We start from the raw sequence: 27,597 nt of genomic DNA, 5'->3' as shown, positions 1-27,597 counted from the left end.
CCCTGAGGCCCGGCGTCTTTCCCGCTCCTGAGGCCCCGCCTCCTTCTCGTGTTCTCCCGCCCTGAGGCCCCATCCCTTTCCAGGCTTCCTTCCCCTAGTCGCATGGCCCAGCCCCCGAGGCCCGGCGCCCTTCCCGTGTTTCCCGCCCCTGAGGCCCTGTGCCCTTCCCTGCTCCGGCCCCAGCCGCGTGGCCCCGCCCGAGGCCCCGCCCCTTCCTGTGCTCCCATCTCCTGAGGCCCCGCCCTCTACCGGTGCTCCCCTCCCGTCGCGTGGCCCCGCCCCTTCCCGTGCGCCCCGCCCCCGGACCCCAGCCTCCGGGCCACCCTGGCCGCGGCGCTCCCTCAGGGAAGAGCTGGGCCCTAAAGCCCGCGCTTCGCGCCTCTCGCCAGTCCCAGGTCCCTCCCTGGCGCCCGGAGCGCCCTCGGCGGCTTCTTTTCCTCAGCCGCCCGAAGGAGGACCTGGTAAGCGCGGCGCTGAGCCCGACTGGGCTCCAGGGTGGGGACGGGGAAGCGGGCAGCGCCAGGGGGCTGCGGCGGGGCGTGCGCGGAGGGCAAGTGAACCTGGGCGGGGGGCCACGGCTGGAGGGCCCGAGCCGGAGGAGAGCAGAAGACGGGGAGGGTCCGAGGGGGTCCTGGGGGCCGGGGACGCCTGGGCTGGACCCGGGAAAGAGGAGCGCGAAGCCCGAACTGGGGGGCGGCGGGGCTGCCCCTCGGGGGTCCTGGGGCGCTCCTGCGCCGACACCCCCGCAGCCCCCCGAAGTCGCCTAGGACCCCGGGGACGTTCACTGGAGGTCCCAGCTCATCCCCGGGGCTGGCTGAGCAAACTGCCCCACGTGGGCTCCGCGAGAGCTCCGCGAACCCATCTGTCCCCACCACCCTCGTCAGGGTTCCCCAGGTGCCTCCAGCCAGGAGAGAGGCTGCCTTCGAAACCCAGCACTTGAGAAATCCTTTAAACCTGGTTCTCAGATGACTTCCCCGATGTCCCCAACCTGCTCTTGGGAGTCTCCCGTCCCTATCAGGCCTCCCGACGATTCTGAGGCATCTCTGATCGGCAGCACTGGAGCTTGGAGGAGAGTGAACCCGGAGTAGGGACAGGCCAGGTCCCCTGTGATGAAAGTACAGGCGTCCTCCCTTGTGCCCCAGGAAGCCCTCCACCCATAGGTGGTTGAAACATAAAGTACCAAGCCCCGTATATACCGTGCTTTTTCTTACTTGCCCATGATGAAGTTTAGTTTATGAACTAGACACAGTAAGAGGTTAATAACTACTCATAAAACAGCACAATGATAACAGAATAGGTATTTAAAATTGCCAGTGTCGCTGCGCTTGTGGTTTGGGGCCATTCGTAAATAAGATAATGGTTAATTGAACACAAGCTCTGTTACACCCTGACAGATGCTGAGATGGCTACTAAGTGAGTAACGGACAGGTAGCATATACACTGTGGACACGCTGCACAAAGAAAAGGTTCACGTTCTAGCGGGGGCAGAACTGGGGGGGAGTTCACCATTGCCATTCAGAATGGAACTTATCACCAAGCTCAGGAACTGTTTTTGAAAACTTCCGTTTAAAAATTTCAGACTGTAGTTGGTCACAGGTAAAGGAAACCTCAAAAAGTGAAACTAGGGTTGAAGGGGGACTGTTGTCCTCCGTTTTGGGTTGCAAAACCTGGGCCTGCCTGGTGTAGTCCAGGATGTCCCTGCCCCCTGGACCTGGGTGGATGCTAGTCTGTGAGGTGCTAGGACCCATCACCCCCAAGAGGGATGTGTGGAATGGGCGCCCAGAGGTCCATGTTTGAGGCCAGCCTCACTGGGTAAATCAGACACTTCTGGATACCAATGGCCTTCTGGATACCTGGGTCTGACATCCTTGGGGGTTAGGGGAACTGGGCTTGGACCCCTGACCGTAAAGCGCCCTCTTCCCGTCCTTTAGAGCCCAGTATGTTAAATTATTATTATCCTCTTGTTGCTCACAGTAACTGAGCAGGCATGTCACCCCTAATCTGCACTCTTGACCTCTGTGCTAATGCTCAGTGACACCCCAGCACTCTCAAGGAAGTCCAGAGGCCTCTGACCACCATCTGCAGTGATATGAGGTCCGTGCTATTTGGCCACAGTGTCCCCACTCAGTACAGATCCCAGGTGACTTCCCTTGCTCCCCAGTGTTCACCCTGGCTCAGATCTTTCTGTGGGCACAGGTGAGGACCGTGAGACCTCTGTGGTTACTGCCAGGTGGCCTTTGGCAGAGATGGACCCCCCCCCCCCCATAGCGGGTGTGCCTTCCCTTCTGGTCACCTCGGCTTTGGAGCCCCCTGGTGGTGAGGCGAGGTGCTGCATGTGGGTTTTAATTGCTGCCCACTCAGGGGGCTCCTGGGCCGGTCCTTTCCTAGTTTCTCCATTGTTTTCTGGGTCCCTTGTTGGTTTACAGGAATTCCTCCTCTTCCCTATTTTCACTGTTATCCTTTGTCTATTTTATTGTGATTTTTCATTTGGGGGGATTGGGCCCAGGCCTCCCACTGGCTCAGCAAAGCCCGGCCTCCTGACTTCTTGTGTTGGTTTTAAATATTTTCTCCTGTATTTGCCTCATTCAGTTTTGTTCCTTATTTATGTGTTCAGCAGTCCTGGGGGGGGGGGGGGGCCCGCACTCAGGCTGCCAGGCAGGCGCCCCACCCCGAGCTCAGCCCCAGTCCCCTGGAGTTTCAATTTTGTGTAGAAGTGTCCGTCCCCTGAGGTATTCAAACTTTGATGCTGTTGAATTGATCTCTCTCTCTCTCTCTCTCTCTCTCTCTCTGCTTCTGCTCTGTGGTGTGTGTGTGTGGCCTACACCTTGGAGTTGGACTCCTGGTTTAGAATCAAAAACTGTCCACCTCCCTGGCTGCTTAGGACCTGCCCTGCAGTTCCCTGCCCTGCCAGCAGAGGGAGCTGGAGAAGGCACCCCCCCCCCCATTCCTGGCCCCAAGACTGCTCTGCGACCCTGCACAGGGAGGCCTTCTTCCTACAGAGCTTTTCATGACAAAATTCAGCACTGTAATTAATGGTCACTGACAGCATTTTAAGACATCTGAGCACCTGCTTTCCTCAGACCGGCTACGCACCATTTATTTACACAGCTAATAAACCTTTCGTGTCCTGCAGATGCCCCATTTAAGCCTCCTGTTTGTCATTTTGCTGTGAAGGCTGCTTTCATTTTCCCCAGACATTTAAACATTGCTTGCTTACCCGTAGACCAAAGTGTCTTAAATCTGATTAGGACCATAAATTAATATGTGATTCCTGCTGCGTTCTCAGTGTGCACACGGTAATCACAGTGTTCCACTGACCTGGTTCCCTTAGGCTAAAAATGGTCAGAAAAACCCCAATTTGATGGGTAGGAATGTGTGTCCAGTTGGCCTCCGTGTCCACTGGGTTCCTTACTTATGAGTTCAACAAACGTCAAGTCAGAAGTATTTTTTAGTTGCATCTGCTGAACACATACTGACATTTTTCTTTATTATCTAAACACTACTATATAATAAACTATGTAGCATTGGCAAATTTTTTGTGGGGGGTACCTGGTACTTGAACTCGAGTGCTTGACCATAGAGCCCCATCTCCAGCCCTATTTTGCATTTTATTTAGAGACAGGGTCTCACTGAGTTGCTTAGCACCTTGCCACGGCTGAGGCTGGCCTCCAACTTGGGATCCTCCTGCCTCAGCCTCCCAAACCGCTGGGATGACAGGCGGGCACACATGCCCAGTTCAGGATTTTGATAGCCACAGGGGGTCCTGGAACCCAGTGCCTACAGGTTCCAAGGACCACCCTATCCACTATTGCCAACAAATCCTTGTCGTTGTTTTCCATGATTTTCTTAATTTCGCTATATCTTTGCGTCTTTTTACTATCTCAGGAATCTCACCACAAATTTAAGAGCAAAGAGAGGAAGGCGGTCGCGGTCTCAGAGCAGCGGAGGTTGCAGGATCTAGTTGTCCGCCAGTTGGTTCTGGGTTGGGGACTGGGACGTGGCCCTGGGTCCAGGGGCTTCCGGCCAAGGCTGCGTGGTCGCACTTGGTGTCTGTGCCCACAGCCTTGGGTTTGTTCTGAGAGACCTGGTTCCTTTGATCACCTTGGAGGCTGGAGTCGTTCCCAGGGGTGGGGAGCGCGTTGCTGGTGGCATCTGCCTCCTAGTCCTGACCTAGTTTCTTAGTATTTTTGGAAATTCCTTTGCCTCTCACCCGAATCTCAGTAACTGTACTCAGCACAAGCTCTGGGGTCATCCAAAGGTGGCCTTCTTAGGGGGTCACAGCACGTTGCCAGGCCCTCAGCCTCCCCTGAGGACTGCTGCTGGATCTATGTGGCCCTGTGTGACAGGCCCCGTCCCCTGGCTCCCACTCACTCGCCCTTTGTCCCTGACACTTTTCACCAGGATAGAACCCAGGGGTGCCCGTGTGGTGGCAGGTCACCCAGAAAACACACCAAGGCTCAGTGTCATCCAAACTGAAGGGTCCTGATCCCAACTGCTTGCTTGGGACCAGGTGTCCCACGGGAACATCGCTGCCCACGTGATGTGTAGTCTGGTGTACGGTGGACTTTGGTCACTGTCCCTACAGCCTGGCTCATGGCAGTTAACCCCTGAGCCCCCGTCCCCAGCCCTTTTTACATTTTATTTAGAGACAGGGTCTCGCTGAGTTGCTTAGGGCCACATTCAGTTGCTGAGGCTGGCCTCCAACTTGCGATCCTCCTGCCTCAGCCTCCTGAGCTGCTGGGATGGCAGGTGTGGGCCAGGGCTCCAGGCCCCAGCCTGATTTTCTGGTTGCTTTTAAGGTGGGCGTTTTGGGGGCTGCCCCCTTCACATCTGCCGACTTCACGGGTGTGTGGTGCTCTTCCACGGGTGTCTGATCTCACGCGATCTGAAGTCCGCTGCTGTAGGTGGGGGTGCGGGGCCCGTGGGGGCTGTAGGTGTGACACAGGGCCTCTGCCAGGGCCCGGGGCAGGGCCTGCCTACACCTCTCCTTGTGTCTCCAGGTTGGAGCTTTGGGCCGGCTGCACAGATGGAAGCCTTGGAGCCCAGGCCGCGGAGGCTGGGAGGCTGTGGCAGGCTCGAGGAGCTGAAGGTGTCGCCCGCCCTCAGCACAGGGAGCCTCCCTGCCGCCTCCGGAGATGGGCACCTCGGGGTCCCTGACGGCCAGCGGGTGCCCTCTAGGCCCCAGGAGGCCGCGCCCACCAGGGAGACGGCCCTGACCATCTGCCTGCAGGTGACCCTGCCCTTTGTCCTCGCGGGCCTGGGGCTGTCCTGGGCTGGCGTGCTGCTGCACTACTTCCAGGTAAGAAAGAGGGCACAGGCCGGGCCTTGGCCTAGGGTCCTGCCTGCAGGACAGGGGCCACCTCCACCCCGGCCAGATTCCTTTAGGTCTAGTGACAAGGACTCTGTGTGACCCGAGTAGCACTTCAGAGGACAGTTGGGGAGTGGCACAGGTCAGTTGACCCAGTGACGCAGGAGGCCGAGGCCAGAGCACAGCGAGCAACGTGGTGGTGCTGAGTCTCAGGATGCTTCTTTTTGGTACCCGGGATTGAACCCAGGGGCACTTACCCACTGAGCCCCGTCCCCAGCCCTTGGCATGTCTTATTCAGAGACAGGGTCTCCCTGAGTTGCTTGGGGCCTCACTAAGCTGCTGAGGCTGGCCTCCAACTTGCGATCCTCCTGCCTTGGCCTCCTGAGCTGCTGGGATGACAGGTGTGGGCCATTGTGCATATGGGCATTTATTTCACAGAATTTAAAAAAAATAAATAAATAAAAGCCAGGCACAGTGGGTCACGGCAGTCACAGTGACTCACACCTGTCATTCCAGTGGCTGGGGAGGTTAAGGCAGGAGGATCGTGAGTTCGAAGCCAGCCTCAGTAAAAAGGGAGGCCTTAAGCAAGTCAGTGAGACCCTGTCTCGAACTAAGAGACAAACAGGGCTGGGGAGGGGGCCCAGGGGTCAAGTGCCCCAAGTTCAATCTCCGGAGCCACAAAAATAAACAAAGATCAACTAAATGAAACAGGGCACCCGTTAAAGACGGCGGTGACCACACGTGATTTCGCCTCTTGGTCGAGGCCTGGTTCTTGTGCAGATGGGTCAGAAACCCACGGCCTGTGTCCCTCGGGTTCTGTGTGACGGGCCACCTGGGCTGCAGGAGCCACCACAGAGTGGGCAGTGAGGGCGAGGTGTTGTCTGGGACTTCAGAGACTGGACGTCCAGGGTCGAGGTGTGGCCCTGAGGCCTCCTCCTGCAGTGGCTGTCGTCCTCTGTGTCCGGATGGTGTCTCCCCCGTCCCTCTCTGGGTCTTAGTCTGAGGACACCAATCATGTGGGGAGAAGGGAGAAATGGTGGGGGACCCTGGTGTTGGTTGAACCCAGGGGGCTCGACTGAGTTACATCCCCAACCCAACCCCCTCTTTTTTTTTTTTTTGATATGGGGCCTCACTGAGTTGCTGAGGCCGGCCTCCAACTTGTGATCCTCCTGCCTCAGCCTCCCGAGTCACAGGGGTGACAGGTGTGCATCCCTGGCACCATTCGAGGAGCTGAAGGTGTCGCCCGCCCTCAGCACAGGGAGCACAGCGATTTCTTGGCACCAGACCCCTGATCTGGGGCAGCCAGGGAAGTGGCATCAGGAGCAGGAGGGAGGGACGTGAGACGGTGGTGACTGGCTAGCCGCCCAGGCCCAGCAAGCCCAGTGCCTGGCCCTGATAAGGGGGGTGTGACCAGGGACCTTATCCCCGGGAGCAGAGCTGGGAGGGGACCTGCCCTTCACGTCCCTCCTTTCTCCAGGCAGCACAGGACCCCCTCAGGCCTCCCGCAGAGTGGACACTGACGTCCTCACACCAGTGCTCGCAGGGAACAGGGGACGCACTTCCCCAACCCACCAAGCAGGCCCTGGCCAGGGAGGAGAGGGCCACAGGCGGACCTGAGAGGTCCCTGCAGGCCTGAGTGCGGGGTGGGCGTCTCCCCGGAGCGCAGGACTCCCCGAGTCACTGGCCTGTGGCACTGGTGACACCCGGAGGTCCACATGTCCCCTGTGACCTAGGTAGGGGCTCGGAGCACCCCCTAATTGAGGCAGACGCGCAGGGGGCCTGCAGCTCTGTGGGCCGCCCTCCTCCAGGGCCACCGTGGGACGTCCCAGCTTGGCTCAGTCGGTCCTGCCTGGGCTCCAGAGGCTGGAGTGACCTGCGAGGCTGGGTGGCCGTGGAGGGGAGAGTGGAGACCTTGGTTTCTGTTGCCTGATGGTGAGGCGGGCAACTGTGCCCTGGCCTGGGAGCTTATAAAGTAGTGCCCACTGGCCCGTGTCCCCACTAGGATGACCACCTTGAGTTTGGTCCCTTGTGCACCCCTTGGATGGGTGGTATTCTTTATCGGGAACCCTCCAATAAGAGACAGGAGCTAGCAACCTTCAAGTCCTGTCACTCTCACGCAGCACATCTACAAAATAGTAAGTCCAGGCGGGCGCAGGGGCACTCACCTGTCATCCCAGTGGCTCTGGAGGCTGAGGCAGGAGGATCGCAATTTAGAGGCCAGCCTCAGCAACTTAGCGAGGCCCTAAGCAGCTCAGGGAGACCCTGTCTCTAAATGAAATACAAAAAGGGCTGGGACGTGGCTCAGGGGTCAGCGCCCCTGGGGTCAGCCCCTAGTGCCAACAGCAACAGCAGCAGGTTGTCCTTTATGCAGGGAGAACTGCGTCAGGGTGAGGAGACCCCCCTCGGGGGAGGGGGGGGACAGCGCAGCATGGGGCACCAGGCTCCCGCTGGCCGGCAGTGGGCAGCTCCAGCCCAGGGGCCTTGGCTTTACCAGGAACCCGTTGGTCAGCAAAGAGCATTTAGTCAGAGCTGACGGGTGTTCTGGGTCATGGTTGGGTCACCTTTTCATGATGACAATTGTTCTGGTCACCTCCTTCCACCCCACTGGGCAGGGTGGGAGGGCCGCCTGGGGGAGGGTGCACCAGGGGTGACGGGGACAGCAGTTACGTGTCCCCCACACGGCCTGGCGGGGAACATTCTGTGCCATTCAGGGAGGCCACACCCGGGAGCAGAGTGGGCACAGGGTGCGGAGGCCGATGGGGGAGCAGGTGGGGGACCTGGTTCCTGGGGGGTGGGAGTAGCTTGTTCGAATGACTCCAAAGTCTGCCGGGAACTGAGGGCTGGAACTCATACAAGAGGCAAAGAGCATGGTGTCCACGGGAACAGGACGGGGAGGTCTAGAAGCCCTGTGTGTCCCCCGATGTTGGGACAGCAGAGCATCACGGTCACGTTCAGTCGGGTGCAGTGGCCCACACCTGTCATTCCAGCTGCTGGGGAGGCTGAGGCAGGAGGATCGTGAGTTGGAGGCCAGCCTCAGCAGCTCAGTGAGACCCTGTCTCTAAATACAAAAGGGGCTGGGGTGTGGCTAGGGGACGAGCACCCAGGGTTCAACCCCAGAACAGAAAGAGTGGCCACCTGCCTCGGGACCTGCCCGGGTCAAGGTGACCCTGAGAGAGGGACCGGGTGTCCAGCAGTTCTTGCTGCGGAGTCCATGAAGTGTGTTCTAGTTGTGAGGCGCTCCAAGGACCCTCCCCTAAAACGCACCCCTCGCAGGTCCTGTGGCCCAGCCCAGCCCTCAGGATTCTCTTCTGTCCCCTCTGGGGGTTTGTCCCTCCCCTTTCAGTGCTGGACATTGAACCTAGGGCTTAGGGTAAGCTCAGCAGGGTTCCTGCCACCAAGTCACACCCAGCCCTCCTCAGGGGCAGGACTGCGGGTGGGCTGGAGGCCCCGAGGGGGACAGGGCTTCTCTAGGGTCACCCAGGAAAACGCCCTCTGCTGCCCCTGCACAGCCCGGCGTCCACCCCCGCCGAGTCTCCCTGAGCCCTACAAACTAAAATCCCCTTCTCGAGCCTCTGGGCCGGGACCCAGTGGGCCACGCTGAACCCTGATGTTCTCAAGGGTCTCAGGACAGTAGGGGTTTCCCCCTCACGAGATCACGGTTTTTCATTTGTTTCTGGTGACAGTTGATTTGATGGTTATAAAAGCAGGTGACCGCCTTGGGCTTGGCAGTGTAGGCCTCTAATCCCGGAGGCTGGGAGGCTGGGGCCGGAGGATCACAGTCCAAGGCAGCCTCAGCAAGTTAGTGAGGCCTTACCTCTAAAGAAAAGGTAAGTAGGGCTGGGGCCAGGGCTCAGTGGGCGAGGGCCCCTGGGCCCAAGCCCCGGTGCCCCAAAATAAGAAAGCAAGCCATCTTGTCACGTTGCAGGGACAATGACCAGAGTCACTCACAGTCCTACCAGTGCAGCCAGAGAGCGCCACCTGACCACATGGTTCTTGTCCTTCTGGACTTTTCTGTGCATGTGAGAGCCGTGGACGGGCCGTGTCCCCAGGCCCAGGGGCAGGTCGGCGGGATGCAGAAGGCGGCCCTGAGCATTGTGGGATAGGAGCTCCCAGGCTGCGCTGAGAGGCCACGGGACAGGGACGGGCCTGGGGACTTGGGGCCAGTAGGAGGTGCAGAGCGGGTCCCCAGGAAGTTCCTTCGGGGGCTCATGGCAGGTGGGTGCGTCTCTCCAGATGGTGGAGCGCTCTGTCGCCCTTTCCCAGGGAAGGAGGGGACAGCCGGGGGACGGGGGACAGCCACCTCCTGGGCACCCTGTTCACACAGAGAGTAGGCTCTGTGTGGAGGAGACAGCATGGCCACGGGTCACGGCAAAGGTGCTGTGTGGTTTGCAGCTGGCCCGGGTAAGGGACATGGATCCAGCTAGGGGTGGTCACCATTGGGTTGGAGCAGGTCCCCTCTGCAGCAGGACGCTGGTGAGAAGTGGGCAGGGCCCAGCTGTCCCCAGCACCCGCTTTGTGCTAGTGATCGGTGGGAGGCTGCCCTGGTCAGCACGGGTCTCTGCTGTGGCCCCGGAGCCCGTCCTTCTGCCCTGCGCAGCTCCTGCAGGGTGACAAGCAGGTGCCCATCTGGCTCCCAGGGTGGCGGGCGCAGGGCTAGGGGGCACGCAGGGGAGTGGCCGGCTGCCCGCGAGCCCGGGACCCCAGGTCAGGAGGCTGTGTCCAGCCCCCAGCCCAGGGCTGCTGCAGGCTGAGGCCTCTGAGTGAGACCCGACCGGCCTCTGCTCCTGGTGCCCGAGGAACATGCAGGGGACACGTCCACCCACAGGAGGCGGGGCTTCCCCGGGTGGCCCTTCTATCCTGCTGGGTCAGGGGCACAGGGCAGGGCCTGGCCCCGCTAGTGGGAGAAAGCGAGGTCACCTTGACACGTCACCTGGGCTTTCCAGAGAGAGCCGGGATGCTGTGGCCGTGGGCCCCTGGACACTGCCATCGAGTGACCCCAGGACATGGCGTCCTTCCTGGAGGCCCATAGAGTCCTTGGCCTTGACCTGCAGGGGCCCTGGGCTGCCTGGGAGGTGGGCTGTGGACCGAGGTCTCCGCAGGCCCTTCCCTGCCGAGGGTGGGGCCACCAGGGCACGTGGTGGAGGGAGGTGGCGGCCCTCGCCAGGGCGGTCACCAAGGCCAGCCCCACATGGGCTCTCTGTCCACTCCGCCAGCGTGGGCTGAGCCCCTGGACACTATCAAGGTCGCCGCCAAGGGACGGGGAGCCTCCCTGGCAGGCTGGCCGAGGGAGGTCCCAGCTGACCCTAAGCCACTCTCCGAGGGCGACCTGACCGGCAGGGAGTGGACAGCCGGCGCTGGCGGTCCCCAGAACGAGGCTCGCTGTCGCAGTGGCCTTTGTTCCTTGCTCCTGGGCTCTGTCCTTGGCCCAGGGCCTGCTGGGAGCCTTCTGAGGCTCGGGCCGCTGACCCTCCCGGAGGCCTCTGCGCCTGGACTTCTGGGGACAAGCGTCCTGCTGTGGAGCAAGAGGAGCCGACGGAGGCGCCCGGGCATGTGGCCAGCGCCTGGCCATGGTGGTCACCGAGCTGAACCTGGAGTTCCGCTTCCAGGGCCAGAAGCTGCGAGGCTTCAGCTGTGAGCTCACACGGTCCCCCCACGGGGTGTCCCTCGAGACCCCTCTCTCCACGACGTGCCAGGTCACCGTGCCCATCCTGCTGTCGGGCCTGGGCATGATGGCCGCAGGCCTGGTGATGAACGCCGTCCAGGTGTGTGCAGGGCGCCGGGAGGGCGTGTGCTCGGACCTGGGCGTTGGGGGGTCCCCTGGGCACCGAGCGTCTGCGCACCAAAGCGTCACTCGGATGTCCCTCCCCAGGCTTGGCCAGCGCAGCCTGTCTGCAGGAGCTCGGCTCCCGTCCTGACACGGGCAGGGCCTGCCTCCGACCTCTCTGCCTCAGTTTCCCCATCTGTAAAGTGGGCCGATGGCAGCACCCACCTTGCTGAGAGCCGGGAGCCTGGGAGCCTGTGCCCTTGTCCTGTGGAGCCGGGTCACTGGCACAGCCGCCCCTCGAGCAGAGCTGAGGGGACTCACTCTCCAGGGTCCCTGGGGGCCCAGGGAGGGCCAGGCGGGCAGGGTCTGGGGTCTGCACCTGCACCTCAAGGTCTGTGTGTCCTGAGTGTGATGCGGGTGACGTTATTTGGAGCAGTGAGGGGTGTCTGCTGCCTGCTGTGACGTCCTCGTGGTGCGACTGCTGGGCTAGGGAACCTAGAGAGGGGCCGGCGCAGGCCTGTCGTCCAGCTGCTCGGGAGGCTGGACGTGGGGTGCTGCCCACGGCTTCGTGGAGGCTGCTCCCTGATCCTTTGGGGTCCCACATTCAGAGGTGAGGTGGCCTGGGGACTTGCCTGCCCCTCGCCAGCCCAGAGACAGGGACACGAGGCAGCCACCACCAAGGAGATGCCGTCACACTTAGGAATGGGATGCTGCCGGAGTGTCGGGGTGGGTGGCCCATAAAGTCCCATGTGACAGGAAACACCGGTGTCGGGGCCAGTGTGCGGCTCTGTGGCTCTGCGGGCCAGCGTGCTCAGAGCCCCAGGCCCACCCCAGCGCCACACACGTGCAGATGAAGAAAATAAACAGAAAGCACTGTCAGGAGTGCGTCCCCACACGCCTGGACACGCACACGCACACGCACAGTCTGGGTGTACAGGAAAGCGCTGACCGGAGATCTCATGGACCCTCCATCTCGTCTGATTCCTAGCTTTTCTCTTTTTTGGTGCCAGGGATGGAGCCCAGAGGCCCTTAACCCCTGCGCCCGTCCCCAGACCTCGTTACGTTTTATTTAGAGACAGGGCCTCGCTGAGCTGCTCAGGGCCTAAGTGGCCGAGGCTGGCCTCCAACTTGCCATCCTCCTGCCTCAGCCTCCCGAGCTGTTGGGATGACAGGGGTGTGCCCTGTGCCCAGCTGCCTCTGACTTCTGATGCCGTGATCCACGAGCAGTGTCCTCCTGTGTATTTGGGGACCATGTGAGGACCTGTAGTTTGGGCACCTGCTTGGGTGTGGATTTGCCAGTGATGGTTGTAAGTGGCTGAGTGACAGTCACATCAGTGTGACTAAAGTCTGTCCTAGGAGCAGTATTAAAGATGCCCTGGAGGGTGAGGTTGGGGACAGCGAGGAAGATCAGGGTAGTCATGGCCAAGGCTCAGCCACCCCCGCCCCATGTGGCAGAAGCAGCATTGTGACCCGTCCCCAGGTGACAGGGACAGAGGCCTAGGTGTTGCTGACAGTCTGAGTGACAGGTTTGGGACGAGGAGGGGTCGAGACAGGAAAGATGGCCAGAGGGGGCCTCTGTAGGGAGGCAGGGGTGTGGAGGACAGAGCCTGCAGGACACCCAGCGAGCACTCCGCAGGGGGTGCACAGGGGTGACGCTCGGGACTGGTCACCTCCCCTGCGCAGGCCCTCAGTGCCTGTCACTGGACTTGTCCCTGCTGCCCGTGACAGGAAACCTACCTCAGGGTCGGTGCAGACGTGGCCTCACGTGTGGGCAAGCCCTAGGCCTTGGCAGTCTCGCGGGAGGGGGCAGGGTGAGCCAGCCGGCCACCCCAGGACGCATGTGAGGGACTCTGTGTTCTGTGTCACGGGAGCTCAGGGCTGCTGCTGCCGGGAATACAGGGAGGCAGGGACCGTGCTGATAAGGGCTTCAGCCTTTGCCCGGTGACATTGTTTTCTTCTGGGGACAAGCAGCTTGGGGCCTCTGTGACCTGGATGCTGGAGTGCCCGCTGTGCGGGGGTCAGGGCGAAGCCTAGCAGAGGAGCAGTAAACCGAGGTCTGAGGGCACGAAGGGGTGCACACCTGTCATCCCGCCCCTCTGGAGGCTGAGGCAGGAGGATCACAAGTCGGAGGCCAGCCTCAGAACTCAGTGAGGCCCTGTCTCACTTGGCTCCGTGGTCCAGACCCTGAGTCCAGTCCTGGTGAGAGCAGGAAGGAGTGCCCTGCAGTATGGCGACTCCATTTCCCCCGGTTGTGTTGGTGCGGTGACTGGACACGGTGGTCTGTGTGACTGTGGCACTTGGTGACACCTGGTGCATGCACGTGACCTGCTGGGGCCACTCCCAGGCCAGGCCCCCATCCTCCCTTCTGTTTCCCCCTCCCCCGTATAACTTCCCCAGTTTCCACCTGTGAGGGGGAACCTGACCAGGGGGCGTCTCCCGGGACCCCCAGAGGACAGCCAGGGCGGCTTGGAGACGGCGCCTGCGCCCCCTAGAGGTGAGGTGGGTGGGCGCATCTCCACCAGGGACAGGAAGGAGAGCTGGGCGTCCTGCGTCCTCAAAGGCGCAGTGGGTCGTCCTTAGGCCTAGAATCCCGAAACCAGGGGGACTTCTGTGTCGGGGTCACAGGCAGCTGCAGAGGCCAGGCTGGTAGAGGAGGCTGTGAGACCCGGAGGGTGTCGAGATCGGTTCCAGGGAGCAACCTAATTGCACGTTAAGGAGGGAAGAGTCGTTTTCCTCTCTGCAAAATCTTTTTCTTCCAGTTTTCTCAAAATGTGTATCCCTTTCTTCCTTTCTTAGTTTGTGTGTCTGTGTGTGTGTGTGTGTGTGTGAGAGACACACACACACACACACACACACACCACGGATTGAACCCAGGGGGGCTTGACCACTGACCACACCCCAGACCTTTTTATATTTTGAGACAGGTTCTCACGAAGTCGCTGAGGCTGGCCTCTAACGTGTGATCCTCCTGCCTCAGCCTCCCCAGCCACTGGGATGACAGGCGTGGGCCACTGCACCTGGCTTGTGTGAATTTGTCAATGTTTGCTGAGGTGGCCTCTCCGTCAAGCAGATGCTTTGAAACATTCAAGGTCTGCAGACCTGTGATCCCAGATCCCTGGGAGGCTGAGATGAAGGATCACAAGTTGGAGGCCGGCCTCAGCACAGGGCTGGGCGTGTGGCTCAGCGGTGGAGCACCCCTGGGTTCAACCCCCCAAAAGTCAAAGGCCCAGCTCGGAGCTGGACAGTGACAGACGCAGACTCGCTGCCCAGGAGCAGAGGGCGCCAGGGCCTCTGTACCCGTGGGAGGGGAGTCGCTGCCCCACAGCAGCTGGCTGGGCAGATGTGACCGGGACCCTGTCACTTTGAAATCGAAGACTGCATAATTTCTGCACTGATTTCCTACTAGGCGAGCTGGGTCCTGGGCCTGTCCCCTGCCCTGTCCCCTGCCCTGCCTGCTACAGGTCGGAGAGGGGGGCCCAGGCCCACTGGTGCTGTCACTGAGACAGCAGTGACCCCAGCCCCACTGACCTGGTGCTGAGTTCAAAGCCACCGAAGGTGTCGCTTGCCTGGTGGCTTCTGTGGGGACCAGGAAGTCCCCGCCACTGGCTCTCGGGGGACGTCTGCGGAGACGCCAGGCGGGCACTTGACCCCCTCCCCGCCCTCTTGCAGCACTGGCCCGTGTTCCTGGAGGTGAAGGACCTGTTGACGTTGGTGCCACCCCTCGTGGGGCTGAAGGGGAACCTGGAAATGACACTGGCCTCGCGGCTCTCCACCGCCGTAAGTTGACGGGTGACCAGGAGCCCGGCTCGGGGACAGCGCTCCCACCACCGGTTTCCCCGAGTGGCTTGTGGGAGGGCCGGTGCCTCCAAAGAGAGGAGTGGGGTGAGGTTCCGTCGTCCCACACACTGCCAGGGGTTTCTTGGGGACACAGAGGGACACCCAAAGCAGGAGAGGAGGAGACCGTGTGTGGGGACAGCGGGAGGGGGGACGCCAGGCGGAGAGGCCTTGAGGGAACCCGCTCTGTGGCAGGACAGGTGGAGCAGGGTCCTGGCCTGGCTGCGGGGGTCTGCTCTGGCCTCTGGGCCTGCGAGGACTTCAGGCCACCGAGCAGCAGACTGACCCCCAGGGCAGATCAGGTCACCCCTGGGGAACAGTGGGCAGCGTCTCCCACGGCCAGGGACGCGGTGGAGATGGCCACCTGTGAACACGGACGCTTGTGATTGTCCTGGTCCAGACTTAGGAGAAAGACCCAGGGCCACTTAGCCACCGAGTTGAATTTGAGACAGGGTCTCGCTCAGTGGCTGAGGCTGGCCTCGCGCTCGCAGTCCTCCTGCCTCAGCCTCCTGAGCCGCTGGGATGGTGGTGTGCGCCCCTGCCCCACCTGCCTGTGTGATTCCCAGCCAAGCCCGGGGTCTGAGGCTGGCCCTGTACAGGACCTCCTGACGGCAGGTCACCTTAAGTAGCGGGACCAGTGTAAAATCCAGGTGGGACAGATGGCACCTCAGTTAAATTGGAAGCCACATGTGACTCCGATTCCTTTGCTAGGGCTGCCAGAATCACAACCTGCTGCCTCCAACGACGGGACAGACCGTCCCCTGGGTCTGGAGGCGGCAAGTGTGAGACCCTGGGCCCCCCCTCCTGGCTTCTGGCCGTTGGGGACACTCCTTGGCCCACTAGGCCATCACCTGATCTCTGCCTGGTCTTCAGGTGGTGTTCTGGGTGCGAGGGTCCAAACCCTGGTCACAGGGTGAGCCGTCTGGACTCACCCTGATCCAGGGCGTCTGCAGGGACCCTGTTCCCACATAGGCCACCGCCCAGGTGCTGGGTCACGGCTGCAGCACCGTGTTAGGGACCCAGTGGCAGCCATCAGTGTTTTCCGGAATAAATTCAAGAGGGGAAAGTGGGTGTGAGACTCAGTCAGGTGCGGCTGGCTCAGGGCGCCTCCTGAAAACACAGGTCAACAAAGGTCAGCTGCCCACCTGTGGCCTCGAGGGACGGCGTCCTCCATGGGCACCCCATGGCTTCTGTGCCAGCCCATGCCAGGCCCGGAAGAGTGGAGGAGCCGAGGGTCACGTAGACAGGAGTGCAGGGCCACACGGTCACCCGGTCCCCACCGAGACTCCGGAAGCCTACTGTGGAGTCACCCGTCAGATGGGTGCCAGTGACCGTGAGCGTGGCCACTACGGTGACACTGGGGACATGAGGTCTGAGCACTGAGGTGGCGGGCACTGTCTCCTGGACCTACACGTTGGTGGCTGGAGGGACTCTGGGTGCGGCCACCCTACTGGGGGTTCTGGGAAAGGTGTCCCCAAGAGACGTGCCGAGCCCGGCGCAGGGTGGTCCTGGTCCCCAACTTGTGCTCTGAATCACTGGGTCAGACCCTCAGAAGCAGGAAGTGGGCGGTTGGCGTGCAGACCTGTCCCCACACGAAGGCCCTGCGCAGCCCGGTCCACGCCCCCGGACGCTGTCCAGCTGACCTGGGGTGCTGCAGCCGGGGACCCTCCACGTGGACTTGTGTGCTTGTCCTGAGCTCCCCATGACGGCAGCGTGTGTCCTGCCACGTGCCACCTACACGGTGTGACATCCCACTCCTGTGGCTGGACCTGCTGTGGGGGGTCCCTACGTGAACATGGGAAGGTGACGTCCCCTTCACCCCCCTGTGTCTCATCCAGTGAAGTGCCATCCCCCCCCCTTGGGTCAGCATCCACGTATCAGAGAGGACACTTGGCCTTTGGTTTGGAACCTGCCTCATTTTGCGTAGCAATACAGTCCCCAGCTCTGTCCTTTTACCCACAAATGCCATCATTTCACTCTTCTTTCTGGCTGAGTAATATTCCACTGTGTACAAGCACCGCGTCTCCTTGTTGTTCATCTCCGAAGGGCCCCTGAGTTGAGCTGCGGTAGGAGTGACGTGGCCGCGTCACCGCAGAGCACAGGTTTGAAGTCCCATGGAGCGTGTTGACTTATTTAACTCAGCCGTCCGTCCCTGGTGTCCCTCTCACGTCTCCTGGGTGGACTTGTGCATCTCTTTTCTGAGATCCCTGCAGTTTGTGGCCATTAGTCCTTCAGACGAGCCCCTTCCTGTCTCTGCCCTCTGCTGTCCCCGTCCCACCCCCGTCCTCCCCAGCTGCAGCCCGGGCTTTGCCCTCCCCTGCTTCTTCCTGCTGGTTCCATGGGGACCCCGAGTGGAACCATTTGCTCTGCACTGAGGACGGGCACAGTGGCCTGTCACCCCAGCAGCTCTGGAGGCTGAGGCAGGAGGATTGAAGTTGGAGGCCAGCCTCAGCCACTTAGCGAAACTCTGTAAATACAACAGAAAATAGGGCTGGGGCTCGGGGTCGAGTGGCCATGGGGTCGAGTGGCCCTGGGGTCAATCCCTGGTACCAAAAAATTAAGGAGCAAAGGATCCTGGGACGTGTTCCTCGGATGGTCAGGGGAGCTGGGCCACCAAGAGCTGCCCGTGGGGGGCCCCTGACCACAGGGCAGCAGGTCCCGGCAGGAGGTCTCACCCGAGCTCTGGCTGTGAGCACGAGGGCAGGAGGTGGCCGCGCGGTCATCAGGGACACGAGTGCCCCACCCCATGTCACGCGTTCTCAAGGAGCTGTCCCTGCTGTGTCCCTCCGTCCCGCAGGGGAGGCTGGGTCAGAGTCCTTGGACTGGTCTCCGTGCGGAGGCGCTCCCTGGGGCCCCTGTGGAGACGTGGCCGCCCACCCTGCGCCCTGCTCTGTCCCTCCCAGGCCAACACGGGGCAGATCGACAGCCCCCGGGAGAGACACCGCGTCATCAGCAGCAACCTCGCCCTGGTCCAGGTGAGCGTCCCCCTCGCCCCCTGGACGCGCCGCCTCCGTCCTCTTGGAACCTGCAGCCGGATCATTCCAGTTGGGAAGGGGGACGGCCACGGTGCCCTTGTCCCCACGCTCTGGGCTGAGCTCTGAGAGCCGGTGGCCACGTCCATCTGTTGGTGGGGCAGCTGGAGGCTGTGCACACGAGGGGCCGGGGACACCGCTCCTGGGACCCCAGGGCCTCCCTGCCTCCTGGCCTCCCGGCCTCCTCCCTTCTATGCCAGCTTCTCTGAGAGTCACCCACACTTGGTGGCCTCTCGCCTCCCCATCCACACCAACAGGCTTCTGGTGGTAGACGGGGTCCCTGGGGTCCCCGGGGTCCCCCTCGTTGGCACATGATTGGCCTGTTACACGGGAGGCCCCCCGTGGCCTTGTTCTGTTCTCTCAGCCTCCGAGAGGCCCGGGAGCCGGGGCCTCTGCCGCCAGACCCTGAAGTCCAGCCCGTGTCAGCACAGGGAATGTGGCGCTGTCACTTGTCACCCAGAGCCTCCTGTGTCGCCCTGTGGGACTCCAGCCCTGCCCAGCGTGAGGGCAGGAAGCTCACTGGGCCAGGGGTCCTGGGGGGCCGTGGGGTCCCCATGGTGTGGGTGGTGGCAGCTACGGTTTGGACTTAGAGTGTCCTCCAGGGCCACAGGGAGGTGGTTGGACGTACAGCGGTGGCCCGAGGTCAGGCCATGCCCTGGAAGGGGCCGCAGGACCCCAGCCGCCTCCTTGCTCTCCTGCTTCCTGGGCATGAGGTGAGCAGCCTGCTCCGCCCTCCTGGGCTCTGCCATGAGGTGACCCCGGCCCAGAGCAGTGGGGCCCGTCTTTTGAACCCTGAGCCATGTCCCCAGCCCTTTTCATATTTTATTTAGAGTCAGGGTCTTGCTGACTTGCTGAGGCTGGCCTCCAACTTGCGATCCTCCTGCCTCAGCCTCCCACCCTCCAGGTTTAAACGTCGAGGAGTTTGTTTTCACAAACGTCTGTGCCTGACCTCCCCGGCCATCTTTACACAGTGTCCACGTTCCATCTTGATTGGACACGGCACCTGTATCGTCCCCAGTGCTCACACGTCCATGATTCAAGTTTATCGTGCTAGATTTTAAGATTTCAAGCCGGGTTTGGTGGCGCTCGCCTGTAACCCCAGAGGCTCGGGAGGCTGAGACAGGAGGAATGTGAGTTGGAGGCCAGCCTCAGCCACGTAGCAAGGCCTTGACCACCTGGGCCCTGGTGGTCCTTGGCAGAGGCCTGAGCAGCTGAGGCGGCCCGAGGTTCTGCCGCAGCAGGGGCAGAGGGACGGGGCAGTCTCCAGGGTCCAGGGCAGAGGGTGTTGTCCTTCTAGGGTGGACAGTGGTGAGGGACCCCTCACCCCTCATGGTGCCTCCTGAGGCCTGGTGGGGGGCTATCTGACTTCTGTCCCCACAGTTGCAGGCCACCGTCGTGGGGCTCCTGGCTGCTGTGGCCGCCCTGCTGCTGGGCGCTGTGACGAGGGAGGAGGTGGCCGTGGCCCAGGTGGCCCTGCTGTGCGCCAGCAGCGTCATCACCGCCTTCCTGGCGGCCTTCGCCCTCGGTGAGCCGCGGACGGGCGGGTGGTGCTGACCGTGGTGTGGGGGGCAGAGCTGAGGGTCCCCATGGCCCACCTGTCACCCCCCCATCTCTGTCCCCCCAATCTCTGTCACCTCCCGATCTCTGTCACCCCCATCTCTGTACCCCTATCTCTGTCCCCATCCCACTTCTGTCCCCAATCCATCTCAGTCACCCCCCGATCACTGTCACCCCCGATCTGTCACCCCCAATCTCTGTACCCACCCCATCTCTGTACCCCCATCTCGGTCTTCCTCCAATCCTTGTCCCCACCCCATCTCTGACACCCTCCGATCTGTCACCCCCAATCTCTGTCACCCCCCCATCTCTGACCCCACCCCATCTCTGTCACCCCTGATCTCTGTCCCTCCCCATCTCTGTCCCCCCCAATCTCTGTTCCCCTCCGTCCGTCTCTGTCCCCTCCACTTGGGTGACACCCGACCTCAGCTGTCAAACTCCAGCTGGTCACTGCCCACGGAGGTCAGACGGTCAGACAGGGGACGTGGAGGGCGTGGTCCTCCCTCCTGTTGTTGGAAGGTCCCCGACCCACGGGCTCCGCCTGGCCAGGGAGGCCCGTCCCTGTGCTGAGACAGGGCTTGTCAGGAGCCCATCTGAGTGTCCCCGTCCCCACCCTGGCGTCCCCTCCCTGGGCCGCGGCTCCTCACAGACGGCTTCCGGGGCCCTCAGCTTGAGTGAGTAGGGACAGCCGCCTGCGGGGACGGGGACACTGCTGCAGTCGAGGGCTGCAGGCTGTGGCCCCGGTGCCTCCCAGAGGCCCTGCTCCGACACCCTGGCCTCCACTGGGGCTGGGGACGCTCGCTGGAGGCCCCAGCACTGCCCTGCCCGCTGTCCCCTCCTGCGCTGGCTGTCCTGTCACGGCCAGTGCCCTCCAGACCCCGGGGGAGTCCGAGGCCCCAGGGTCTCACCATTCTCCGACTCGGCTCTCCCGGGCCTTGGGGACGGTCCTGCTGCTGCTGTCCCGAGGCCCAGCAGAGGGGAAGACGGGGACACTGGGCCCGAGCTGTCCTGGGGACGGGGGACCACAGTCGACATCGACGTGTCACTGGCTTGTTGAGCCAACGCTGGGGACACTGAGGACAAAGTGTGACAGAGTGGCCTATGGCTGGGTTGAGGGCCTTGCCACGCCCGGAGCCACCTGTGCCCTCCATACTGGGCCTTGGACTCGGCCCCTAGCCTGCAGGGCCCCGCTGACCCAGGGAGTGTCCACGGGCGGTGCAGAGCCAGCGGGGACATGGCCTGGAGCTGCCGGGCTCAGCACCTGCCCCCGCCCTGCTGTCAGCCCAGTCTCTGGGCAGTGCCCTCGCCTGGCCGGGCCTGGGGCGCGGGGTGGCCTCGGGCAGGACACAGCCCGCCTGCAGGAGCCGGGGTCTGGTCCCCAGAACCGCAAAGACTCACGTCCACGCCAGACCCCCCCGGGCAGCCCTGCGTCCTCTCCTGTGGGGACCTGGCCCAGGTGCTCAGCACCTCCCAGCCAGGGTGCAGGACACCTGTCAGGACGGGGCAGGACAAGTGGCCCAGTCCCTGAGGGAGGTGGCATCTGGGCTTCACATCCTCAGGAGGCAGCGCCCAGTGCAGAAGCCCAGCCACGGTGCAGGGCCCAGGAGGCCGCTGTGCCCAGCTCCCTCGTGCACATGGGGACACGGAGGCCCCGACGTGGACGGTTGGTCCTGTCCACAGTGTTCAGGGCGTCCAGCCCCAAGTGGCCCCCAGGGGGCTTCTCTGTGGTGGTTCTTGTCGTTTTGGTCCCAAGGGTTGAACCCAGGGCACCTGACCCCCGAGCACCTGACCCCAGCCCCGCCCGGCCCTTTCCATAGTCTATTTAGAGACAGGGCCTCCCTGAGTCTGAGGGCCTCGCTGTTGCTGAGGCTGGCCTCCACCTGTGATCCTCCTGCCTCAGCCTCCCCAGCTGCAGGGATGACAGGCGCGGGCCACCGCACCCGGCTGTGGTAGGGATTCGTAAAGAGCGGTCCTGAGCTGGAAGTGTCCCTCTACTTGACCCTCCAGGGACTCTCCCTGGCCCACCAGCTCAGCCGGGCACTGGATTCACCCTGAACTGGGTGGCATGTCACAGGAACACCAGGCCGGGCACGGTGGCACACCCCGTGACCTCGCCTCCGCAGGCAGGAGGGTCCCAGGTTCAAGGCCACCTGGGCAACCTGGGGAGACCCGGCCTCTAAATAAAAAGGTGAGGCTCCCCGGGTTCCGTCCCTGGTACGAGAAAAATACGGGGCTATGGCCTGGTCACAGGATGTGGCTCAGAGCAGCTGGCGGGGACAGTCTCAGGTGGCACTGAGGGTGCAAGTTGATCACTTTCCCTTTTCTGGAAAGGCCCTCTCTCCTGTGCTGGGACTGAACCAGCCTGCGTCACTCCTGGTCACAGGGGGGTCACAGCGTCGGGGCACCCTGCGCACAGATGGGTTCTTGGCCAAGCGAGCGCCTGCCAGGCTCTGTCACAGGTGGGGAGAGGGGACAGGAGACCACGTGTGACAGTCACAGTGCAGATGCCTCTCAGGTCCCCACGGACACCGAGAGGCCACAGGTGGCGTCCTGGTGCCCAGGGACAGCCTGCCGGGCTCCCGAGACGGGCCTCCACCCCACGGGCCTCTGCCGCCTGGCCCGGCCCCGCCCTGAGGACGCTGTGCCCTCCTGCCTGCCCCCTGCCTCTCCCCCCAGGTTCTGTCCCTGGTCAGCCTGTGCCCCCCGAGAAACCTGCAGGCCACGTCCCCAGCCAGGCCCTGCCTCTCAGCACCTTTGGGATGTCCCTTCCACGCACGGGGCTGTGAGGTCACCTCCAGGTGGACGGGGCTGGGGGCCGCCTGCGCTGATGAGGGACAGTGGGAAAGCTTTGGGCAGCTCCTCGGCCCCCCCAGGCCACGCTGGGCTCTCCTCCCACCTTCTGGGGTCTCTGGACCTGCCCCCCTCTCTCTAGGGGTGCTCATGGCCTGCATAGTGATCGGCGCCCGGAGGCTGGGCGTCAACCCCGACAACATCGCCACGCCCATCGCGGCCAGCCTGGGGGACCTCATCACGCTGTCCATCCTGGCCGTGGTCAGCAGCTTCTTCTATAAGCACACAGGTGGGAAGACATTCGGGGACAGGCCTGAGGCAGGCGCAGGGGCCCACACCTGTCATCCCTGCAGCTGGGGAGGCTGAGGCAGGAGGATCACAGGTGGAGGCCAGCCTCAGCAACAGCGAGGTCCCGTCTCTAAGTGAAATATAAAGGGCTGGGGACGTGGCCAGGGGTCCAGTGCCCCTGGGTTTAATCCCTGGCACCAAAAAATGGGAGGAGGAGGAGGACAGGCCCAGATAGGTCACCACCAAGGCTGGGTGAGCACTCGGGCCCCAGGTGTGGCATTCAGAGGGGGCCCTGTCCCTTTAGGAAGGAGCCGGGGACTGCAGTCATTCAGCAGGTCCAAGGACCCGTGGGGCTGTGCGGCCCCTGGCTAACCCAGGGAGCAGGCAGCATCTCCTGACCTCGTCACCTCCTGTCCTGGGGGCCACCCCCGGGCTGCTTGGGAACGGGGCAGGGCCGTCCCTCAAGTGCACTGGAGGTGACCACCTGGGTGGGGGCCCAGGGTGAGGTGGTGACCAGGTAGGTGGGGGCCCAGGGTACGGTGTCTAGGAAGTCACCCACCTGGTGGGACGGGTGAGAGGTCCCCTCAGCTCCCAGTGTCCCTGGTCCCCAGCCCACCCAGCCAGGCCAGGCCCGGGGCCAGCGGGTCCCCAGCAGCCGGTCCCCTCCTCCTGCAGACAGCTGGCTCCTGGCCCCGCTGGTGTGCCTGGGCTTCGTGGCCCTGACCCCGCTGTGGGTGGTCCTCGCCAAGCGGAACCCGCCCATCGCCAGGGTGCTGAAGTTCGGGTGGGTCCCCATCATCCTGGCCATGGTCATCAGCAGGTGAGGACGGCGACGAGGCCAAGAGCTGTGGGGCCCCAGGGTGAGGTGCCTCGGGGTTGGGGCCAGCGGGTCCCCGGGCAGCTCCCATCCTGGGTGACACCTCGTTCTCCCCAGTCTCGGCCACCGTGAGCCCAGCTCCTGCCAGGCTCAGGGAGCTGCCCTGCTGGGGGGCCAGGGGAGCCCCCCTGCCCGCCCCCTGCCCCAGCTGGGGCCGTGGACAGAGGCCAGTCCCCTCACGGGGCCAGGCTGATGCTCCAGAGATTCGCGGCAGCTGGGGCTGTGACAGCGCCCCGTGGGACTCCAGCTGGCCCATCCCCTCTCCTGGTGGGGGACTGTGGGGCCGCCCCGTCCCTGCTGATGTGTTCAGGCCTTGGTCTCAGGCTGTGGTGCGGGCGCCTCAGCTTCTAGAAGGTTCCGAGGCCCCTTGACTGGCCCCTCTGCCCTCCCTGGTCCCAGGTCTGGCTGCAGCCTGTCGGGGTCCCGAGGGCACCAGGGTCCTGGTGGCCGTGTCCTCCCTGAGAGCTGCTCAGCGTGGCCAGGAGCCACCCATGAGCCTGCTACTGTCCCTCTGGGGAAGGGCGTCTGCATGTTGTCCTCTGCCTGGCCCCCGGGACAGCCCAGGGTCGGGTCAGTGAGGGAGCACAGGATGGGGGCCACGGCAGGCTGGGACGGGGTGGCCCTGAGGAGCCCTGGGGCTGCCCGAGTGTCCGCCGTGGTCACTGGGTGCCATCTGCTCTCCGCCCAGCTTCGGGGGACTCATCCTGAGCAGGACGCTCTCGGAGCAGCAGTACCGCGGGATGGCCGTGCTCACCCCCGTCATATGCGGTAGGTGCTGGACTCGGTCCCCGGGATCCCCGGGTCCCCTAGCCGGGCCTTTCTCAGATGAACTGAGACCAGGGGGAGGAAGCCCTGCCCGGTCCCTGTCCCAGAGGTGCCATGGGCCTGCAGTCGCAGCTGCCCAGCGGCTTCCCGTGTCCCGCAGGCGTCGGTGGCAACCTGGTGGCCATCCAGAGCAGCCGGATCTCCACCTACCTGCACGTCCGCAGCACGCCCGGGGTGCTGCCCCTGCCCATGAAGGGCTCCTGTCCCCGGCCCTGGGCCACCTTCTGCAGCCCAGGTGGGTCCAGCCCCGCAGGCCCCTGGGGACACTTTGTCTTAAAAAACAAGTGACATCAGTGTCTGTACGGTGGACGCCTGAGGCGGAGGTGAGCCTCCCCCAGGTCCTCCTCCCGCGTCCACAGCGCCTACCGTCTGTCGACCTGGTCAGGTGACCGTGAGGTCAGGGGCAGCTGACTTCTTGCCCTCTGGGAGTCCAGAGCAGCAGACAGGACAGACAGAATGATCCAGAAGGCCAGGCCCAGGGCGTGGTGAGGGCCAGGAGGAGCAGGTGCTGGGATGGGGACCGGCCAAGCAGAGGCCCGGAGGCAGGAAGGAGCTCTGGTGTCTGAGGCACTGGAGGCCCATAGGAGGCTCGGGGAGGAGGAAGAGGAGGCCGGGGAGAAGTGGGGGACCCTGAGGGCCCCGGGGTCAAGCTTCAGGCTGGTCCTGTCCTGCGAGCCCGGCGGTGGGGGGGGGGCTCTGCTCTTTCTGTAGCTTTTTTTAGGGGGACACTGGAGATGGAGCCCAGGGGCACTCGACAGCCATGTACCCACCCCCTTTTTTTTTAGTTGTCGAGGGACACGGTGTCTTTATCTTTACGTGGCGCTGAGGGTCCAGCCCACTGCCTCCCACGTGCCAGGCGGGTGCCCTCCCACGAAGCCCTGTCCCCAGCCCTTTTTCTATTTGATTTAGAGACAGGGCCTCACCAGGTGGCTGAGGCTGGCCTCCAACCTGTGATCCTCCTGCCTCAGCCTCCTGAGTGGCTGGGATGCCCTGGGACCACCCTGCCCAGCCACGTGCTCCCTGTCGGCCTCCTTGGAGGTGACCATGTCAAGCAAGAGTGACAGTGACTCCCCTTCACCGCGGACTCCCTAGAGGAGCCTGAGGAAAGTGGGGGTTGCTGATGCCCCACACAGTGCCCAGCAGGCCACAGGTGCTTTTGTGTGAAGGGGCTCCCAGGGCCCCCTGGAAGGACAGTGGCCTTCTCAGATTAGAGGTTCCATGCACGAAGTGTGGGTGTCTCTGATGTCCCCAAGCTCTTTCCCACCTCACTGCCCGCACCTGTTCTCTTGCCTGTGCCCGGAATCTTCTCCCCCAAATGTAGGTCTCAGCTCAGATCTCGGGGTCACGTCCCCGAAGGGCCCTCTGACCCCTGGGACTCGTCCCTCCTCTGGCACCCACGATGCCCTGCTGTGTCACCAGGCTGACTGTGGCGGTCGCAGTTTGAAATGCCCCTTGGTGCTCTGCTGCTGTGACTCGGCTCCCTTCTGGACGCCAGCCCCGTGGGGTCAGGCGGGCACCGTGGGGTCAGGGGGGAATGCCGTGGCCCTGGCTGCCGGGCGGTCACAGGGGCCCCGGTCCTGTGTCCCTGCAGAGATCAACTCCACGTCGGCCCGCGTGCTGCTCCTGCTGGTGGTGCCCGGCCACCTGCTCTTCTTCTGCGTCATCCGCCTGGTGGAGGGGCCGGCGGTGGCCAGCAGCAGGACCTTCGTGCTGCTGTACCTGCTGGCTGGCCTGGTCCAGGTGAGGACACTGACCAGCGCACGAGCTCACTGGGTCAGGCCGCAGGCTTTGTCCCCTGCCCTCGGGAGCCACGGTGCAGCCTGGGCGGTGGGAGCTCCTGGACGTGCGGGCGAGGTCCCCACCTTCCATGGGTCCTGTCAAGTCACTGACCTTATTCAAGCCCAGTGGCAGGGTCCAGCCACTCGTCCACTGCCCACTGCACTTGATGGCACAGGACACACCCACCGTCAGAGGGCGGGCAGCGCCAAGGAGGCAGTGTCCATGGCTCAGAGGACAGGGCAGGCCTGGCCCGCCCGGGGTGCTGCGGAAGACCTGCGCGGCCTCTGGTCAGGGCTGGTGGCCTGGAGGACGGTGGTGTGTGGATTTGCCCTGGAAAGTTCTGGAAGGGCTAAGTGGCCAGCGCTGCAGGGCCGAGTGTCCACGTAGACCCAAGTGGGGGTCCCAGTAGGGTCTCAGGAGCAGAGCCAGGGCAGCAGGTGGGTGGCAGCAGGTCTGTGTGGCACTGATGGAGGCCAGAGCAGGAATCGGCCCCCAGGAAGGACAGAGGAGGGTGGCCTTCTCTAGCCAGAGCACCAGCTGGCCTTCCGAGCGTCCTGTTCTGTGTTGCTGGAAACTTATAAAAAGGGGCATTTGAGCCGGGCACTCACTGCCGTCCCAGCGGCCCGGGAGGCTGAGGCAGGAGGATCTCAGATTTGGAGGTCAGCCTCAGCAAAGGGCGAGGCCCTGTCTCCAGATAAAACACCAACGGGGCGGGGCCGGGGGCGGGGCCAGGACGGTGGGCGGGGCCAGCGGGCGAGGCCCTGGGTTCAGTCCCTGGTGCCACCAAGAAGCCTGGAATTCGGGTGGCTCTGGGGTCCCATGAGCGGCGCCAAGGAGCTGTTCCAGGGGGACTGGCCACGCGGGAGGGTGAGGCGGCGAGGGGACCCACTGTCACCCAGTGTCACCCACCGCTCAGCGTCCCAGGGACCCGGCGCCCTCGTGGTGACCAGCGCCAGGCTCGGCCCCGGGAAGCGGGAGGCGCCTCTGAAGCCCGCCTGGCGGCCCTGACCCTCTGCCTGTGTCCCGTGTGTCCCCTGCTCTCCAGGTGGTGGTGCTCCTGTACCTGGCGGAGGTGGCGGTGCGGCTGACGTGGCACCGGGGCCTGGACCCCGACGACCACTGCATCCCCTACCTCACGGGGCTGGGGGACCTGCTGGGCACCGGGCTCCTGGCGCTCTGCTTCCTCGCCGACTGGTCACTCGCGGGCGGGGCGGCGCCGGGCGGCGGCTCCGCGTGGACCCCCGGCCCCCCCTGACGGCGCCCGGGCGGCGGGGCGCTGGCTGTCCCCTGCAGGATCCTCAGCGGTCACTCGCCCGCCCTGCAGCGGCCTCCGCCGCGGAGCCGCGCGCACCGCCCCTTTGGACGCCAGAGACGGACTCTGAGGCCCGGAGCCTCATGTGCGCGTGCGCGGAGCTGCCGGCCCCCGAGTGCCGGAGTGCGCACGCGCGGGGCGGGGCCGGGCTCGCAGCTGCGCAGGAGGCCGGCGTCGGTCCCCAGGCCTTGGCCGGTCGCCGCTTCCTCGTTCTGTTCTTTTTTAAAATTT

General features: G+C 63.4%; 1 protein-coding gene across 4 annotated transcripts; it reads left to right on the top strand.

Annotated features, from left to right (window-relative positions):
* Positions 1-305: 305 nt before the first annotated feature.
* On the top strand, positions 306-27,398 carry Slc41a3 (solute carrier family 41 member 3). Of its 4 annotated transcripts, XM_027931920.2 has the most exons (11): positions 306-461; positions 5,001-5,299; positions 14,742-14,849; positions 17,810-17,881; positions 19,319-19,463; positions 22,428-22,574; positions 23,249-23,393; positions 24,139-24,218; positions 24,376-24,510; positions 25,867-26,015; positions 27,100-27,398. In XM_027931920.2, the coding sequence occupies exons 2-11, from the start codon at positions 5,027-5,029 to the stop codon at positions 27,307-27,309; spliced, it is 1,464 nt and encodes a 487-aa protein (XP_027787721.1). In that variant the 5' UTR covers positions 306-461; positions 5,001-5,026; the 3' UTR covers positions 27,310-27,398. The 4 variants fall into 4 exon arrangements, with proteins under 4 accessions (XP_027787721.1, XP_071461950.1, XP_071461949.1 ...); XM_071605849.1 differs by lacking the exon at positions 5,001-5,299; XM_071605848.1 differs by lacking the exon at positions 22,428-22,574 and having other exon boundaries at positions 379-461.
* The last annotated feature ends 199 nt before the right edge of the window (positions 27,399-27,597 follow it).

Source organism: Marmota flaviventris, chromosome 20 (genome assembly GCF_047511675.1).
Source record: "Marmota flaviventris isolate mMarFla1 chromosome 20, mMarFla1.hap1, whole genome shotgun sequence".
Lineage (NCBI taxonomy): Eukaryota > Metazoa > Chordata > Mammalia > Rodentia > Sciuridae > Marmota > Marmota flaviventris.
Note: the sequence above shows the minus strand (reverse complement) of the source record. Positions and strands in the feature narration are given on the sequence as shown.